The 18,692-nt window shown below is 46.4% G+C and overlaps 1 protein-coding gene across 1 annotated transcript in view; it reads left to right on the forward strand.

The window, feature by feature from the left end:
- LOC120914125 (torsin-1A-like) overlaps positions 1-18,692 on the forward strand; it is a 66,295-nt gene that overhangs the window by 32,495 nt on the left and 15,108 nt on the right. The window contains exon 2 of the mRNA XM_040324620.1: positions 412-677. Within this exon, the coding sequence (XP_040180554.1) occupies positions 412-677 (266 nt within the window). The remainder of the gene's footprint in view (positions 1-411; positions 678-18,692) is intronic.

Here is an 18,692-nt window from a genome sequence, read left to right on the forward strand (position 1 = left end):
ATTGGACACACCCCTTGCCACGCCCCCTTAAAGGAGAATTGTACCAAAAAAACAAGATTGGTTAAACCCACAAGTGTTTTTTTTACCACTACTATTCCTTTATATTGGCTTTTGGAATTTACAAATGCAGCAATTTAGAAATCGGTTGAAAGGTTTAGCACTGGGAAACACTTTTTGATAGATAAAAAGTGCATTTTATATATAACTATATAGATCAGACATAAACAGAGGGACAAATGAGGAACATTGCTCCAAATCAGGGACATTTCCTCAAAATCAGGGACAGTTGGGAGTCAGATTAGCAAAGAGAGGATTAGAGGAACAAATATGTGCCTTAACTGTTTTCACAGATTATTATTTTTGCTTTTTATTAGCTAGGTGCTCGACTGTAACACTTCTTATTTTTATCAGCTTTCCAGGAAAACTTGGAAAAAAACCTGTTTGGGCAGCACCTGGCCCGTGACATCATCTTCCGAGCAATCACAGGGTTTATGAACACTGAAAACCCCAAAAAGCCCCTGGCTCTATCCCTGCATGGCTGGACCGGAATCGGCAAGACCTTCACCAGCAAACTCATCGCAGAGAACATTCATAAGAAGGGGATGAAGAGCAAATATGTCCATCATTTTATATCAACTAAGCATTTCCCACACGGCAAATTAATTGATCTGTACAAGGTAATCTTCCCTTTTGTAGAACTTACTCACAAAATATCACAATTTAACCACTTCAGCCCCAGACCATATTGCTGGTCAAAGACCAGGCCACTTTTTGCGATTCGGCACTGCGTCAATTTAACTGACAATTGTGCGGTCGTGCGACATGGCTCCCAAACAAAATTGGCGTCCTTTTTTTCCCACAAATAGAGCTTTCTTTTGGTGGTGTTTGATCACCTCTGCAGTTTTTAGTTTTTGCGCTATAAACAAAAATACAGCGACAATTTTTAAAAAAATGAATATTTTTTACTTTTTGCTGTAATAAATATCCCCCAAAAATATATAAGAAAACTATTTTTTTTCTCAGTTTAGGCCGAAACGTATTCTTATACATATATTTCGTTAAAAAAAAATTGCAATAAGCGTCTATTGATTGGTTTGCGCAAAAGTTATAGCGTTTACAAAATAGGGGATAGTTTTATGTCATTTTTATTAATATTTTTTTTTTACTAGTAATGGGGGCGATCAGCGATTTTTATCGGTACTGTGACATTATGGTGGACACTTCGGACACTTTTGACACATTTCTGGGACCATTGGCATTTTTATAGCGATCAATGCTATAAAAATGCATTGATTACTATAAAAATGCCACTGGCAGGAAAGGGGTTAACACTAGGGGGCGAGGAAGGGGTTAAGTATGTTCCCTGGGTGTGTCTAACTGAAGGGGGGGTGGGACTGACTTGGGGAAATGACTGATCGCTGTTCATACATTGTATGAACAGAGGGTCAGGCATTTCTCTCCCTGACAGGACCGGGAGCTGTGTGCCCCCCGGGCACGCGCGTCGGCTGCTCGGCGAGATGACGTAGATATACGTGATCTCGCCCAGCAGAGCCGACCTGCCACCGTAAAACTGTGGCGGCTGGTCGGCAAGCGGTTAAAAAACTCTCCTCTGGCCTGGCCCTTTTAGGGAAAAACCTATAATAAGGCTTACCTGTAGATATAGTGAATATCTTGCACTGTTTAGGAGATTTGCACCAGGTGACATCATCGGTACATGTGCTCTGGCATACCATGCCAGACCATCAGAGCTTGTGTTGCAGCCGAGGGAGTGACATCATTGCGGCCCCAGCCACTCATGTAGCCGGAGGCCGTGAACCCGAAAGGAAAACCGAGAGAAGATGGAAGGGCTTTGTTGTAAGGCATACTAGCACACATTGGGGGTTATTTACGAAAAGGCAAATCCACTTTGCACTACAAGTGCAAACTACAAGTGCAAAGTGCACTTGAAATTGCACTGAAAGTGCACTTGGAAGTGCAGTCACTGTAAATCTGAGGGGTAGATCTGAAATGAAGAAGAAGCTCTGCTGATTTTATCATCCAATCATGTGCAAGCTAAAATGCTGTTTTTTATTTTCCTTGCATGTCCCCCTCAGATCTACAGCGACTACACTTCCAAGTGCACTTTGCACTTGTAGGGCCAGATTCACAAAGAGATACGACGATGAATCTCCTGATATGCCGTCGTATCTCTGACTTACACTGGTCGTATCTATGCGCCTGATTCATAGAATCAGTTACGCATAGATATGGCTAAGATCCGACAGGTGTAACTGTGTTACACCGTCGGATCTTATTTGCAATTTAAAAATGGCACGGGGGCGTTCCCGCTGATTTACGCTGAATAATATGTAAATCAGCGAGATACGCCAATTCACGAACGTACGTGGACCCGACGCAGTGTTGTTACGACGTTTCCGTAGCGACTTTCCCGGCGTATACTTACCCCTGCTTCTATGAGGCGCAGCCAATGTTAAGTCTAGCCGTCGTTCCCGCGTCGATTTGGAATTTTTTTACGTCGTAGTCCTAGTGACGTCAGTGGGAGCAATGCACGCCGGGAAAATTCTCGGACTGCGCATGCTCATTTAAATCGGCGCGGGGACGCGCCTGATTTAAATAGTACACCCCCCCTAGCCGCGGAATTTGAATTCCGCCGGGGGATTTACGATCCGCCGCCGCAAGTTTGGAGGTAAGTGGTTTGTGAATTACCCACTTGCCTCTCAAACTTGCGGCAGCGTATCTTAAAACAGATAGATTTAGCGGATCTAAAGATCCGCTGATCTTTCTGAATCTAGCCCCCAAGTTTGCACTTGTAGTGCAAAGTGCATTTGCCTTTTGTAAATAACCCCCATTGTCTTGCAAGGGAAGTTTGTTTTCTTTTAAACTGCGCTTTACTACTGCTTTCCCCTCAAACAACAAACAAACCCCTCAGAAACCCTAGTTAATTCTGAGAAATACAAAAATACTTTATTTGATATAACCAATCTTGTTGGAAGACTGTTCCTATCACAAGGATAGGAATGCCCCTGTGTCTATTGGGGTGATTTTACCATTCCACTGAATGTTCTATATGAGTCATTTTAAACATTTACAGATGGTATAGAAAATAATCACCCCCCCTTTTTAAAATAATCACACTTTGTCGCTTTGCAGCCTGAAATGACACAGTTTTTGTTTTTTTGAGCTGTATTTACAGCTCAAAACGTATAACATCCAAGTGAAAGATATAACATCAACATGTCAGAAAAAACAAACATTTAAAAACATGTGGTAATATCCTGTTATGGGGGTCTTCAGCAGAGACTGGAGCACTTGTCAGGACCGAAGGAAAAGTGGATAGGGGAAGATACCATCAAATTCTTGAGGAAGATCTGCTGTTCTACTAAGTATGAACAATGATCAGTCGCCTCACCCAGGCAGTCCCATCTCCCCACAGTTAGAATCACTTTCTAGGGAACACATTTAACCCTTTGATCGCCCCCTAGTGTTAACACTTCCCTGCCAGTGACATTTACACAGTAATCAGTGCATTTTTATAGCACTGATCACTGTAGAAAGTGTAGCAGTAACCCTTCTATCTTCTGAATTGAGCCTCGATTTGGATCTGTTGTTTCCATGGTGCTGCACGTAGTCAGCTAGGACACCAGCCTTTTGACAGCATGAAAGATTTAAATAAGCAAATATCACCCGAGGCATGATTTCAACATAGCATGCACTAGTAGGCAAAATGTAAATACTGCAGAAAACATTGTTATCTTTGAAGATTTGACAACAAGTATTGCATACTTGTCTCAATCTAGAGCAGGGGTGCCCAACCAGTGGTCCGCGGAGCCCTTTGATGTGGCCCGTGACCTCCTGCTCTGGGATGGCGGGTTGGCAAGCCCAGATTACAGGTTCTCTATCCGCCATGCCAGAGCATCAGTGTTGTAAATAAAGCCAGCGGTAGAGGAAGCAAGCAGCTGCAGAACAGAGCCGCATAAGCCAATGCTTACTGTAAAGCACCGGCGGAGTGATACCAAATGCACTTGTAGCGCCTGGCTACTTTCATAGCAGGTGCTGCTGTAAATTTAGAGGGGGTCAGAGAGTTAGTTGCCTCTAACCATTTAGCTAAACTTAAGGCCTCTGTTCCAGCTCTGGCTGTACTGTGTGCCCATGCTTGCTGTCTGGGGACTCTCACCCCCCTCCCAGATAGCAGGTGGCAGCAGTGAGGTCAGGGTCATGTGGATGCTTCTCCTCTGCAGCCAATCAGGAGGGTTGGTTGCCTCTCTGTGCATGCTGGGGAGAGGTATTTAGGGGGCAGACGCCATTGGTTTTGCATCGTTGCCTTGCCGCCATCCACCTGGGCATTCGTCCCACCACCTCCTGGCCGGGGTGTGTGTGTTGCAGTGTTCCTGGCTCCAGGGCCACGTTGGTCTGTAGCATTAATCTACCTCATAGACTCAGTAGGTAGACTGAGTCTGCAATTTGCAAGTGGTCCTGGGCTGTCCGTCCCGTTGGAGGAAGCCGATCGATGGAGAACCTGTCTGGGGGATACCGAGCACAAGGCTGGTGTCTCAGAGGCCTACTTGCTCATCGAAGGACACTGTTTCTGAGAGGCTTGACAATGGTCGCCTATAAGTTCCTGACATAACTAAAGCTGTTTGAAGGAGATCCGGGTGCTGAATCCAGTTGAGAAGAATTTTGGACCAAAACTATCTCCACCTTTAGGAGGGTCTGTGGCAGAGACTTCACCCTAAAGTTTTCGAGTGACACTCTGGCTGCTAGGCTGGTGAGAGAGGCCTATCCAGATACACTATACCCACTCTGGCTAGAGTGGCGATGAAAAGTTGTCGTTGTTGCAGGACTGTTTCCAGGAACCAGTTACACCTTAATCTGTCACCTTTTATTCCTTTTATCCCTTCACCTTTCTACTATTTACCATAGGGTACTGGATGAGAGTTGTAATAAAGTTAATGTCCATACTGTCAATGTATTTTCAACGGGTAACCGTTGGGTAATAAAAGCACAGAAAAGACATCGACAGTGTGGACATTAACTTTATTACAGCTCTCATCCAGTACCCTAGACGGCAGGAAGAAAGAGGTAACGTGCCACCCAAATCAAACCAGCATCTCCTTCGATGGTAGTGCTACACCCTCTGCTTGGGACAGCAAGTTTATTACTAAAATCAGTGTACCGTATTTATCGGCGTATAACAGGCGTCGGCGTATAACACGCACCCCAATTTTAAGAGGGGAGTTTAAGGACAAAATGTTTTCTCAGCACCCTTTACACTACAAGCCTCACCCATCCAGTACACATCCCCCCATCCAGTATACAGCCCCCCTCCATTATACATCCCCCATCCAGTACACAGCCCCCCCATACATGATACATCCCCCCATCCAGTACACAGCCCCCCCATACATTATACATCCCCCATTCAGTACACAGCCCCCCCATACATTATACATCCCCCATCCAGTACACACCCCCCCCCCATACATTATACATCCCACCATCCAGTATACATTCCCCCATCCAGTACACAGCCCCCCCATACATTATACATCCCCCCCATACATTATACAGCCCCCCTCCATTATACATTCCCCCCATCCAGTACACAGCCCCCCCATACATTATACAGCCCCCCTCCCCAGTATACAGCCTCCATCCATTATACATCCCCCCATCCAGTACACAGCCCCCCATCCATTAAACAGCCCCCCTCCCCAGTATACAGCCCTCATCCATTATACATCCCCCATCCAGTACACATCCCCCCCCCATACATTATACATTCCCCCTCCCCAGTATACAGCCCCCATCCATTATACAATCCTCCCATCCATTACACAGCCCCCCCTGCACTCCCAGGAGACCCCCAGTCTCCTGGGACTAGGGTGACCACATTTCCAAACTGCCATTCAGGGACACCCCCCTCATTCACAAAAATTTGCCAATTTTAACGTTTTTCAGGAGCAGTGATTCTAATGATGCTTAAAGTGCAACAATTAAAATGAACAATTCCTCTAAATATTGTGACTGGGGGGTCCCCTTAGTCTGCCTGTAAAGTGGGGCATGTGTACCATGTATAGAACATTCTGCAGCAAAAATGAAATTTCTAAAGAAAAAAAGAGTCAAATCACATTTAAATTGACTCACGGTTGCAATTGCTGGCACCCGGCAATTGGAAAAAAAGAAAAAGCAAAAAAAAAGCATTGTTTATTGTGAAAATTACAGTTGCAGTTTGGGAGTTAACCACAGGGGGCGCTGTAGGAGTTAGTGTTCACTTAGTGTGTGTTTACAACTGTAGGGGGGTGTGGCTGTAGGACTGACGTCATCGATCAAGTCTCCCTATATAAGGGATCACTCGATCGATGCAGCGCCATAGTGAAGCACGGGGAAGCCGTGTTTACATACGGCTCTTCCCGTTCTTCAGCTCCGGGGAGTGATCGCGACGTCGTCCCGGATCGCTCCCCGCGGGAATCCGACCACCGCATGTAGCGGGGGGGTCGCGATCGGACCCGCTAGAAGGCAAGGACGTACATGTACGCCCATATGCCTGTACGTGCCATTCTGTGGAGTACATTTACATGCGGCGGTCGGGAAGTGGTTAAATGACATTTGATCGTTAAATAATTAAATGATCGTGTGTACGCGGCATCAGAGAACAAAGGTGACAGGGGAGGGAGATCCAGCAAACAGCCTGAGTTTGACAGCCTTAGCTCTGTTCCTGTGTGCTGTGTGAAGGAGCGCGTGTCCCTTCTATGAAGGTTTGATAATTCCAATTTTCGCATTAATGTCACTAAGCCAAAGATTCTTCCTGTGACCATTCCCCTAAAATGATTTCCCAACTGCTTTTCCTTTTGTGTAGAAGAAGCATACATGCTCTTATCTGGGTGCCTTTATTTTAGCAGAACTAAAGTTATTGGGCCAGATCCACAAAATGGATACGACGGCGTATCTGCTGATACGCCGTCGTATCCCTGTTTCTATCTATGCGACTGATCCACAGAATCAGTTACGCATAGATAGGCAGAAGATCCAACAGGTGTAATAGTTTTACACTGTCGGATCTTAGGATGCAGTACCGCGGCCGCCGCTGGGGGCATTTCTCGTCGTAATCCAGCGTTGGGTATGCAAATTAGCACTTACGGTGATCCACGAAGCTTTTTCCCTTCGTTAAGTCGCCGTAAGTGTTAGTTTTCCGTCGCAAAATTAGGGCTGCTTTTACAAAGTGTAAACTTAGTACACCATGTAAAAGTATACCCTTCTTTCCCGCGTCGCTGTCAAATTTAAAAAAAAATTCCCGCCGCATCTCTTTTTTACACGTCGCGATTCACAAAACTCAGCGCAACGTAACGTAACGCAAAGCACGTCGGGAAAATAGCGTCGGGAGCATGCGTAGTACGTCCGGCGCGGGAGCGTGCCTAATTTAAATGGGACTCGCCCCATTTGAATTGGCCCGCCTTGCGCCGGACGGATTTAGGATACACCGCCGCAAATTTCAAGGTAAGTGCTTTGTGGATCGGGCACTTTGCCCGAAAATTTGCGGCGGTGTAACCTAAATAGGTTACGTTCCGCTGCGCCGCCTGGCTGTGGATCTGGCCCATTGTACTTTCGTAATCATCAACTGTTGCTGCAAAGTTAGGAGAAATACCTGGAGAACTGGAAAAACCTGCAGTTAACATGGTTGGGTGATGTTAATGTTCTTAAAATAAACCCTTGCCATGAATCTTATGTTTACTGCAAACTGTCTCTTTCGAATTACATAGTTACATAGTCAGGTTGAAAAAAAGGCACAAGTCCATCTAGTTCAGGGGTCCTCAAACTTTTTAAACAGGGGGCCGTTTCACTGTCCCTCAGACCGTTAGAGGGCCGGACTATAAAAAAAAAACTATGAACAATTTCCTATGCACACTGCACATATGTTATTTTGAAGTGAAAACAAAACAAAATGGGAAGCCCCCCTCACGATCATTGCAACTCTCCCCTTCATCATTATAAGCCCCCCCTCACAATCATTAATTGCAAACCAATCATGATCATTGCAAGCCCCCCCACCTCACCATCATCATCCCCTCATTACAAGCCCCCCCTTGCCATCATCATTGTAAGCCCCTCATTGCAAGCCCCCCCCCTCACAATCATTAATTGCAAGCTGATCAAAATCATTGCAAGCCCCCCCAATCATCATTACATCATCATCATCAGCCCCTCATTGCACCCCCCCTCACCTTTGCAAGCCCCCCTCACCATCATCAGCCCCTTATTGCAACCCCCCCTTACCATTGCAAGCCCCTCATTGCAAGCCCCCCCACCTTCATCATTACATCATCAGCCCTTCATTGCAAGCCCCCCCCCACTATCATCATCATTACATCATCAGCCCCACCATCACCATCATTACATCACCATCAGCCCCCTCACCATCATTAATTGCAAGCCGATCAAGATCATTGTAAGCCTTCCCAATCATCATTACATCATCATCATCATCATCAGCCCCTCATTGCAACCCCCCTCACCTTTGCAAGCCCCCCTCACCAGCCCCTTATTGCAACCCCCCCTCACCATTGCAAGCCCCCCCACCTTCATCATTACATCATCAGCCCTTCATTGCAAGCCCCCCCCACCATCATCATCATCATCATTACATCATCAGCCCCACCATCACCATCATTACATCACCATCAGCCCCCTCACCATCATCGCCCCCCCCCCCCCACCATCATCATTACATCATCATCAGCCCCCCCCCCCCACCATCATCATCATCATCATCATCACATCATCAGCCCCACCATCATTACATCACCATCAGCCCCCCTCACCATCATCATCAGCCCCCCCCCCACCATTATCATCATCATTACATCATCAGCCCCACTATCACCATCATTACATCACCATCAGCCCCCCTCGCCATCATCATCAGCCCCCCCCACCATCATCATCATCATTACATCATCAGCCCCACCATCACCATCATTACATCACCATCAGCCCCCCTCACCATCATCATCAGCCCCCCCCCCACCATCACCATCAGCCCGCCCCCATCATCATCATCATCATCATCATTCCATCATCATCAGCCCCCACCACCATCGCAAGCCCCCCTCCTTTACTCACTCACCATTGTAAGCCCCTCACAGCCTTTCTCCTCACTGTGCCAGACTGCTGTCACGATCGCGCTGTGTCACGGCCCCGCTCTGTCACGATGCTCACAGTGTTGGTAACAGTTCTGGTGCACTGTGATAAATGTCCCGCCCTCCTCCTCCTAGACCAGCTTGTGTGATAGACAGAACAGTTTGAGGAACCTTGATCTAGTTCAGGGATAAGCAATTAGCGGACCTCCAGATGTTGCCAAACTACAAGTCCCATGAGGCATAGCGAGACTCTGACAGCATCAAGCATGACACCCAGAGGCAGAGGCATGATGGGACTTGTAGTTTGGCAACAGCTGGAGGTCCGCTAATTGCTTATGCCCGATCTAGTTCAACCAATAAAAAATAAATAAAGAAATCATACAATACCATATACACAATCCTATACCCACAGTTAATCCAGAGGAAGATGAAAAACCCCAGCAGAGCATGATCCAATTTGCTACAGCAGGGGAAAGAAATCCTTCCTGATCCCCCGAGAAGCAATCGGATATTCCTTGGATCAACTTTACCTATAAATGTTAGTACCCAGTTATATTATGTACAATTAGAAAATAATCCAGGCCTTTCTTGATCGTACACCACGGAACACAGAGCCTTAAAGGGTCACTACTAAAGGAAAACATTTTTTTTTTGCTGAAATGACTGTTTACAGGGTATAGAGACATAATAGTTAACTGATTCCTTTTTAAAATGATTAAAAATAGATAAAAACCAATCATATAATGTACCTACAGTTTTGGGAGAATATGCCCAAGGCCTTAGGTTTCGCAGTAGACGCCATTAGGGATTCTATTCAGCAAGCATCTCACCTAATGCCCTGTACACACGATCGGTTCATCCTATGAAAACGGACCGATGGATTTTTTCATCGGATATCTGCTGAAGCTGACTTTCATCAGTCTTGCCTACACACCATTGGTTAAAAATCCGATCGTGTCCAACGCGGTGACGTGAAACACAACGACGTGCTGAGAAAAATTAAGTTCAATGCTTTCGAGCATGTGTTGACTTGATTCTGAGCATGCATGGATTTTTGACCGATGGATTTCCCCACAGACGATCGTTTTTTTAACCATACGAACATTTTAAACAGGTTCTATTTTTTTCACCAATGGGAAAAAAACTGATGGGGCCCACACACGATCGGGTCGTCCAATGAAAACAGTCCATCGGTCCGTTTTCATCAGACGAACCGATCGTGTGTACAGGGCATTACACTCCAGCTAGTGCACATGCGTAGAATTCTTTGGCTAAAGCACTGACCAGCAGAAGTCCCATGTGAAAAACTTTTGACCGGTTTCCCCTTTCATTGGGAACAGCGTTTTGGGGATGATTTAGAAAAATATATCCAAAAGATATCAAGTGGCAAGACTACTCTGTTGCCAGAGAAAAAGAAAAACAAGCGTCCTTGTTTTAAGCGTTCTCTCTCCCCAGCTCCTGGGACATCTAACAGGCAGTGATGACAGCGTTCACAGACAGCCACAAAGGCTAAAGATCAGGGCCAGGCCCAGAAGTACAGGAAGCAGTGGGCCAAAAAGCTAATAAGCAAAGCCCCAAATCTTCCTCATGAAGGGGCGCCCCCGCTCGGCAGAGTGGGGGGGGGGCTTCGGCAGTTTTCAGCAACTTGGCAGACAGAGGTTCAGAACAGATAGGTAGACTCTGCTGTATCCCTAGGATACAAGCTGGAATTTCAAGAGATTCCACCCCACCGGTTCCGAAGTTCTGGGGTCTCCAAAGATTCAATAAAGAGGGATTCTTTTTTCCGAGGTTTGGATCATTTGCTGTCTCAGGGGGTAATCAAAGAAGTCCCCCTAAAGGAGCAAGGTGCAGGGTTTTATTCAAACCTTTTTGTGGTTCCAAAACCAAACGGAGATGTCAGACCCATTCTGGACCTGAAAGATCTAAACCAATTTCTGGACATTCGCCATTTCTAAATGGAAACCATTCGGTCCGTGGTCGCCACCATACAAGGCAGAGAATATTTAGCGTCTATAGACATCAAAGACACCTATTTACATGTGCCTATTTATCCCTACTCACCAAAAATTTCTAAGGTTCGCGGTTTGAGCATCGCCATTTTCAATTTATGGCTCTACCTTATGGTTTGGCAACTGCACCCAAGGTATTCACAAAAAATCCTGGCTCCTGTGTTGGCAAACTTGAGAGCACAGGGTATAACGGTGTCAGGCCTATGTGGATAATCTACTTGTAATAGATCAGTCAAAAAGGCAGGGCTAGAGCATGCAGTGCTCAGTACGGTGAGATATCTGGAGCAGTTAGGATGGGTTATAAACCTAAAGAAATCCTCTCTACAAGCTCAAAGAAGAGTAGAGTATCTAGGCATGATCAGGACAAAGAGGAGACCATCTATTTGCCTGTGCATGAGGCTATTAGGAAAGATGGTGGCCTCATTTGAGGCGGTTCCTTACGCCCAGTTTCATTCAAGACTTCTACAGGGTGGCATTCTAGCAGTGACACCTATGCCGAAATCAGGAGATAGTGTCTCCTCCAGCCCCCCCACTTCACATTCCTCACCAGTCAGCTGACCTCTAGTCTTTGCCCCCAACCATGGCGTGAACTGAATGGGCACCTGCGAAGAGGCCGAGTGGGCAGCTGCGGGTTCCGGGAACAGCCCAGCTGGGTGGCCACAGGCTCCAGGGATAGCAGAAAGGCTAGGAGAGTGATGCAGGCTTCAGGAACAGACCAGGATTTGGTGACCCCTGGCAATCCTCATTCGACCCCCAGGTTGAGAACCACTGCTTTAAAGGATATATGCCATATTAGTATAGTGACTCATTCTAGTGTGGCTGCTCTGCATCTAATTGTGGCTTGTGCTAATTGACCCTGTAATTGTGTGAAGGTGTATTGATGATAATGTGTATTGTAAGTTAGCAGACAACCATACTGGGAAGCCTAAAGGTCATGTGGCTGAGTCATCAGCTGTAGTTAATTAGCTCATGTAAATTAGGTCAGGGCCCAGAGTCAGGGTGTCTGCTAAGAGATGTATTGAGGATGATGTTTATTGGGGGGGGGCTCGTTAGGTAACCATTGTGTGATGTTGTGGGTTGATCAGTGTAACGAGACCCTTGCTCGCTCGGTTCCACTCTCCCGACACTCCTCTGCTGCTATTGAATCAGATTGCAGATCACAGCGTCTGATGGTTCGGTCATCCAAGGCTCCGGGATTCGAACTACAGCTATGTGCCGTTCGAAATCCATCAGAACAAACATCAGGCAGGCTGTATGCAAGTTCAAACAGGAAACTCTTTATTTGGATGCACACAACACACTTTCATACAGCAGTTCGAACACCCCGCCCCCAACAACCGTTTTCCTATTGGTCAATTGTAAAGTACATTGTAGTTCTCAATTAGGTCCTCTTAGCCATGCAAATGAGGACTTGAAACAGGGTCAGCAGGGATTGGTCCGATAGCTTGAATAGAAGGACTCCTTTGTGTAATGAGACAGAAGCCCCAGGGGGCAATCAATGTACACAAACAGCCAGACACAGAACAATGCTTTTCCTCCAGACCATGTAGACGTCTGAAGGGGGGGTTATCCTTAAGACAGGGCAGAAGACCCCCCACTGTGTAACAGATTTCAAGGAGATACACTTCAGATTTCCAAAGTCCATGACAATCAGTATTCTCAAGTGTATAAAAAAAAGGGACTGTTTCCTTCCAATAAATTCATTCCTGTTGAACCTCAAACAGAGCAGAGTGTCTCATTAATGGAGGTTCACCCTAAAACAATTATATAACATTACATCCAGCATACTAACGACATGTACAGTATGCTGGTATTTTTTTTTCCGCCATACATACCGTTATATTGTTATTTCCCCCCCGGCTTCCGGGTTCTGATTCCCGTGGGACTGGGCGTTCCTATTGAGAGGTTAGATGATTGATGTCTGGTGAAAAACTTCCCATGGCGCATAAGGCGCGTCACCAGTTTTCTATAAATAGCCGACCTGCGAGTCGGCTCTATACGACGCCTGCGCCCGCCGTGTAGAGCTGACTGCGCAGGCGCCATATAGAGCCAACTCACAGGTAGGCTATTTACGGAAAACTGGTGACGCGCCTCATGCGCCATGGGAAGTTTTTCACCAGACGTCAATCATCTAACCTCTCAATAGGAACGTACAGTCCCGCGGGAATCAGAACCTGGAAGCCGGGGGGAAAATAACAATATAACGGTATGTACGGTGGAAAAAAAAAATACCAGCATACTGTACATGTCGTTAGTATGCTGGATGTAATGTTATATAATTGTTTAAAAAAAAATACCAGCATACTGTATGTAAGGTTGCTGGTTCAACTAGACCCGGGTCTTGAGGACAAATTGAATGTATGGAAAGTCCCCAATGCATTGGTTAGTCAGGAAAACATCCACACGCACTCATGGTATATCCAAGACTAGAGTTTATTTCTCCTGCGTACTTGTACATAAGCAAATCATACAAGAAAGGACGCCCTAGTCCCAGCCAATCATATGTAAGTAATTAGGTTATACAAATAATATTCGTCACAATTATACAACGTGCATAGAATATAGCAGTCCCATCTTTGTGCCCTGCTTATCTCATTTTTACTGCAGCTAATCTTAATGTTTTTCATTCTTCATCTAGAACATAATAACAAAATGGCAAGGTTGTTTCTATGTAACTTGTCCTAAAAGCTCTGGGTGAAAGGGTACATAAACATACACGCATTCATCACTAAGGGGAACTCTAACAAGCCTTATAATGCATTATTAGTACAGGGGAACTAAAGCCTATCAATACATATGGGGGAACTCTAACCGCCTTTCACTGTACATGTCGTTAGTATGCTGGATGTAATGTTATATAGTTGTTTTAGGGTGAACCTCCACTTTAACCCCTTTCCCATTTGGGGTGCCATTACAGGTGGTATTCACAGATGCCAGCCTGTTATGCTGAGGAGCCATGTTAGATGAGGCTTCAGCCCAGGGTACCTGGGCCAAAACAGAGGAGAGCCTGCCCATCAACATATTAGAGATTCAGGCAGTATACTTAGCTCTCAAGACCTGGACACACAGCTTACAAGGTTACCCTGTTCGAATACAATCCAACAATGCTACTGCTGTAGCCTACATCAATCATCAAGGAGGCACCCGGAGCCGGGATGCCCAGAAGGAGGTGAATTGGATTTTAATATGGGCAGAAAAACATGTACCTTGCCTGTCTGTGATTTTCATTCCAGGGGTAGAAAACTGGCAGACTATCTAAGTCACCAGCAATTGCTGCCAGGAGAGTGGTTGCTCCACCCGGAGATCTTTCAGGCACTATGCCAGAAATGGGGGACCCCAGATATAGACCTGCTAGCCTCCAGACTCAACAGGATGTTGGACAATTTTATATCCAGGACAAAAGATCCGCAGGCCTACGGAATGGATGCATTGACAGTTCCATGGTATCAGTTCTCACTGATCTATGCATTCCCTCCGATCCCTCTCTTACAGAGATTGCTGTGCAGGATCAAGAAGGAGGGAATACCAGTGCTCCTAGTAGCCCCGAATTGGCCCAGGAGACCCTGGTATGCCGAGATGGCAGTAGGCATAAAGATGGCAGTAGGAAGACCTTGGGTGCTTCCGCTCCGTCACGACCTGCTGTCGCAAGGACCAGTATTCCATCCTTCCTTACAGAAGCTAAGTTTGATGGTCTGGCTACTGTGACCCACATCTTGAAGAAATGAGGGGTCTCGGGTCCAGCCCTTTCTACACTCATTGATGCAAGAAAGCCAGCCTCTAGGCTAATCTACTATAGAGTCTGGAAAGCATATGTTTCTTGGTGTGAATCCAGAAAATGGAATCCCTTAAAGCAGGGATATGCAATTAGCGGACCTACAGCTGTTGCAAAACTACAAGTCCCATCATGCCTCTGTCTCTTAGTGTCATGCTTGTGGCTGTCAGATTTTGCTATGCCTAATGGGACCGCTAATTGAATATCCCTGCCTTAAAGTATGACATAAGTAGAATTCTCGCTTTTTGCCACGTCGGAGTGTATATGAAATTAGCCCTGAGTACCATCAAGGGTCTAATATCAGCTGTGTCAGTCTTTTTTCAGAAACCATTGGCATCTCATTCCCTGGTTCGGGCATTTATTCAGGGAGTACTACGAATAAACCCACCAGTCAAGTCACCCTTGTGTCCTTGGGATTTGAACCTAGTATAGTCAGTCCTGCAAGAGCACCCTTTTGAACCTATTCATCAGATTTCTTTGATTCTCTTGAGCAAGAAATTGGCTTTTCTGATTGCTATCTTTTCGGCCAGAAGGGTATCGGAATTAGCAGCTCTTCTAAAGAACCTTATTTAATTTGTCACAAAGACAAAATTGTACTACGCCCTCATCCTACCTTTCTTCCAAAGTTGGTATCGGCGTTTCATTTAAATCAAGACATTGTTTTGCCTTCCTTTTTTTCCTCAACTGCACACAGCAGAGGAAAAGTTATTGCACTCTCTAGATCAGGGGTGGCAAACTCAAATTCATCGGGGGCCACATTAGCAGTATGGTTGCCCTCAAAGGGCCGGTTGTATCTATAAGACTATGTGTCCACTATTTATTATGGGATGGAATGAGATGGGATGGGGTATGGTGGGGTGGGATAGAATGGGATGGGCTACCTGACATACATGGACCTACCTGACATACACTGACCTCACCTACCTGACATCACCTACCTGACATACACTGACATCACCTACCTGACATACATGGACCTACCTGACATACACTGACTTCACCTACCTGACATACATGGACCTACCTGACATACACTGACTTCACCTACCTGACATACACTGACCTCACCTACCTGACATACATGGACCTACCTGACATGCATAGACCTACCTGACATACACTGACCTCACCTACCTGACATAATCTGACCTCACTTACCCGACATACATAGACCTACCTGACATACATAGACCTACCTGAAATACACTGACTTCACCTACCTGCAGGGCCATCTTAATAGCATCATGGGCCCCTGGGCAAAGTAATGCTATGGGGCCCCTACAAGCCTGCCCCAATTTATGCACCTACTCTCAAGAATGAAAGTACAGCATTTCTACTTTACAGCGTGTCACTTGCCACCGTCACCTGCCACCAGATTCAGCGTGTCACTTGCCACCGTCACCTGTCACCAGATTCAGTGTGTCACTTACCATCCATCCCGTCACCAGATTCAGCGTGTCACTTGCCACTGGTTCCTTGTCACCAGATTCAGCGTGTCACTTGCCATGTCGCCTGTCACCAGATGTAGATTGTAACTTGCCAAGTCACCTGCCACACGTTGCAGATTGTCACTTGCCACATGTTGCCACATGGGGAGCTGACAGAGAAGATGGGGGTCTGGCAGAGAGAAGAGGGGGTCTAGCAGACAGGAGGGGGGTCTGGCAGAGAGAAGGTGGGTCTGGCAGAGAGAAGGGGGGGTCTGGCAGAGAGAAGGGGGGGTCTGGCAGAGAGAAGAAGGGGGTCTGGCAGAGAGGAAGGGGGGGCACTGGCAGAGAGGAAGGGGGGGCACTGGCAGAGAGGAAGGGGGGGCACTGGCAGAGAGGAGGGGGCCGGGATCTTTACAGTGCATGGTGTGGACTGGAGGAGGCTTGCAAGGAGGCTTCTGGAGTCTGCGGCGCCTATGATGGACGTCACACGTCCCGCGGTCCCGGGATTGGATCTCCGGGACGTCCATCATAGGAGCTGCAGGCTCCAGAAGGCGGGACCTAGGCAGCCGCTGCCAGGTGTACCAAGATGGCCGACCGCTCCGGAGCTAGGCCGAAGCCCCTGCCTTTCCTAAGGCCGAGGCAGCGGTGCACTCTGCGGATCGACCCGTTCGGATCACGGAGGCGCGGGCCACATGGCAAGGTCTGGCGGGCCGGATTCGGCCCGCAGGCCTTGTGTTTGCCACCCCTGCTCTAGATGTAGTGAGGGCAGTAAAAGTTTATCTGCAAGCTACGGCTCAAATACGTAAAACAGATGTTTTGTTCATTATACCAGATGGCCCCAAAAAAGGGCCAACCGGTATCAAAATCCACCATTGCCAGGTGGATTCGTCAAGTGATTATTCAAGCTTATGATTTAAAGAAGGAGGTGTCTCTGCCCAAATCTGCGATTCAATCCTCTTAAAGCACCACACACATGAGTGCCCTACTCTGTCCCTTTCACCTGCCCACATCAGCAACACTCTCCATCTTGGCAGGATCATAGGACACATATCAACTACCCACCAACCCACCTGTATTCAGAAGAAAAAAAATTCTACTCAAAATTGGAATTCCAAGACAAGACAAAAATTGACATACTGTACACATAAAATTAAGCGTTTCTCTCTATTCACAGCAACTTTCCCTTACTTAGGTGTCTGTCTATGAAGCTGCGAAACAGCAGCGACCCCAAGAATCGTCACTGATTACAGTCTACAAACAGAGACGATCGGGGGAGAAGTGTTTGAACATGTTCTCCCACCGACGATCTCCACACACCGAGAGTCCACACTGATCGACACAGAAACAGCCAGTCAATGAAGCTGCGATCTCCGTGCTTCACTGGCGATCCGTGTGAGAATTCACACCCCTTGACTCACCAGTTCAAAGGTGGAGATTCAGGGAGTGAAGACCCCCCAAAACAGTAACCATGTCCCCCTGTCAGTGTACTCAGCAGCGACAATTTCTCACTGCCCAATAAACTGACATCTCAGTGTTTCTGTGAATCTTTGGTAACGTAGTCTCACGAGACCCCAGCATCAGGGGCCGCTCCTTGCACGAGGTGGGATGCTTTCAACAAAGGACTTTTTTTTTTCTTTGGGTTATGATATTAAGAAATGACACATGGAACTATATTATGCACAGTAAAGTGAAGGTGTAGAACGAATAAGTGCAATGAGTGAGGTAATAACATTATAAATGATTTTGTGGGTTATAGCACTATGGAATAATATGTGAATTATACTTTATGTAAGACACTAGATGAGTCACAAATAGGTGGGGGGGGGGGATTTTTTGTTAAAACTTTTTTTTTGGGGGAGGGGGATTGTTTATTTGAGGATGCCTAAATATTTAAAATAATTTGGAAAGCGCTAATGATGTAACGTGTATGAACTCATTGCTTTCTCACTCTGAGAAACTGGATTTCTAAGATTATGGTATATTAGAGAGCCCGTCACAAAGGAATGGAAGAGTGTTCGCTACTTTTTGGGATTAAGTTGGGTTAGGTTAGATACTGGGTATGGAACAGATACTATAGTCGGTAAAAATAGGGATAGGAGAAGTCCCTCTCCACTCCCATCTATGAATGGATGGGGTTGTACACAGGGGAGAGGAGTGGAAAGGGATAGGGTGGGATGGGAGGAGGGGAAGGAAGTAAGTGTAAGGAAGGAGTACGTATGGGATTTCCAATGGTGTGGCTTAAGAACCCTATGGAGACTTCTTGTAAAAATCAGGGGACATAAGATAAGGTGGAGGTATCTATTCCTCCCACATTCTCGGTATAATGATAGGTAAAAAAAATGATTGTTAC

This window comes from Rana temporaria, chromosome 9, assembly GCF_905171775.1.
Source record: "Rana temporaria chromosome 9, aRanTem1.1, whole genome shotgun sequence".
NCBI classification, from domain to species: Eukaryota; Metazoa; Chordata; class Amphibia; order Anura; family Ranidae; genus Rana; species Rana temporaria.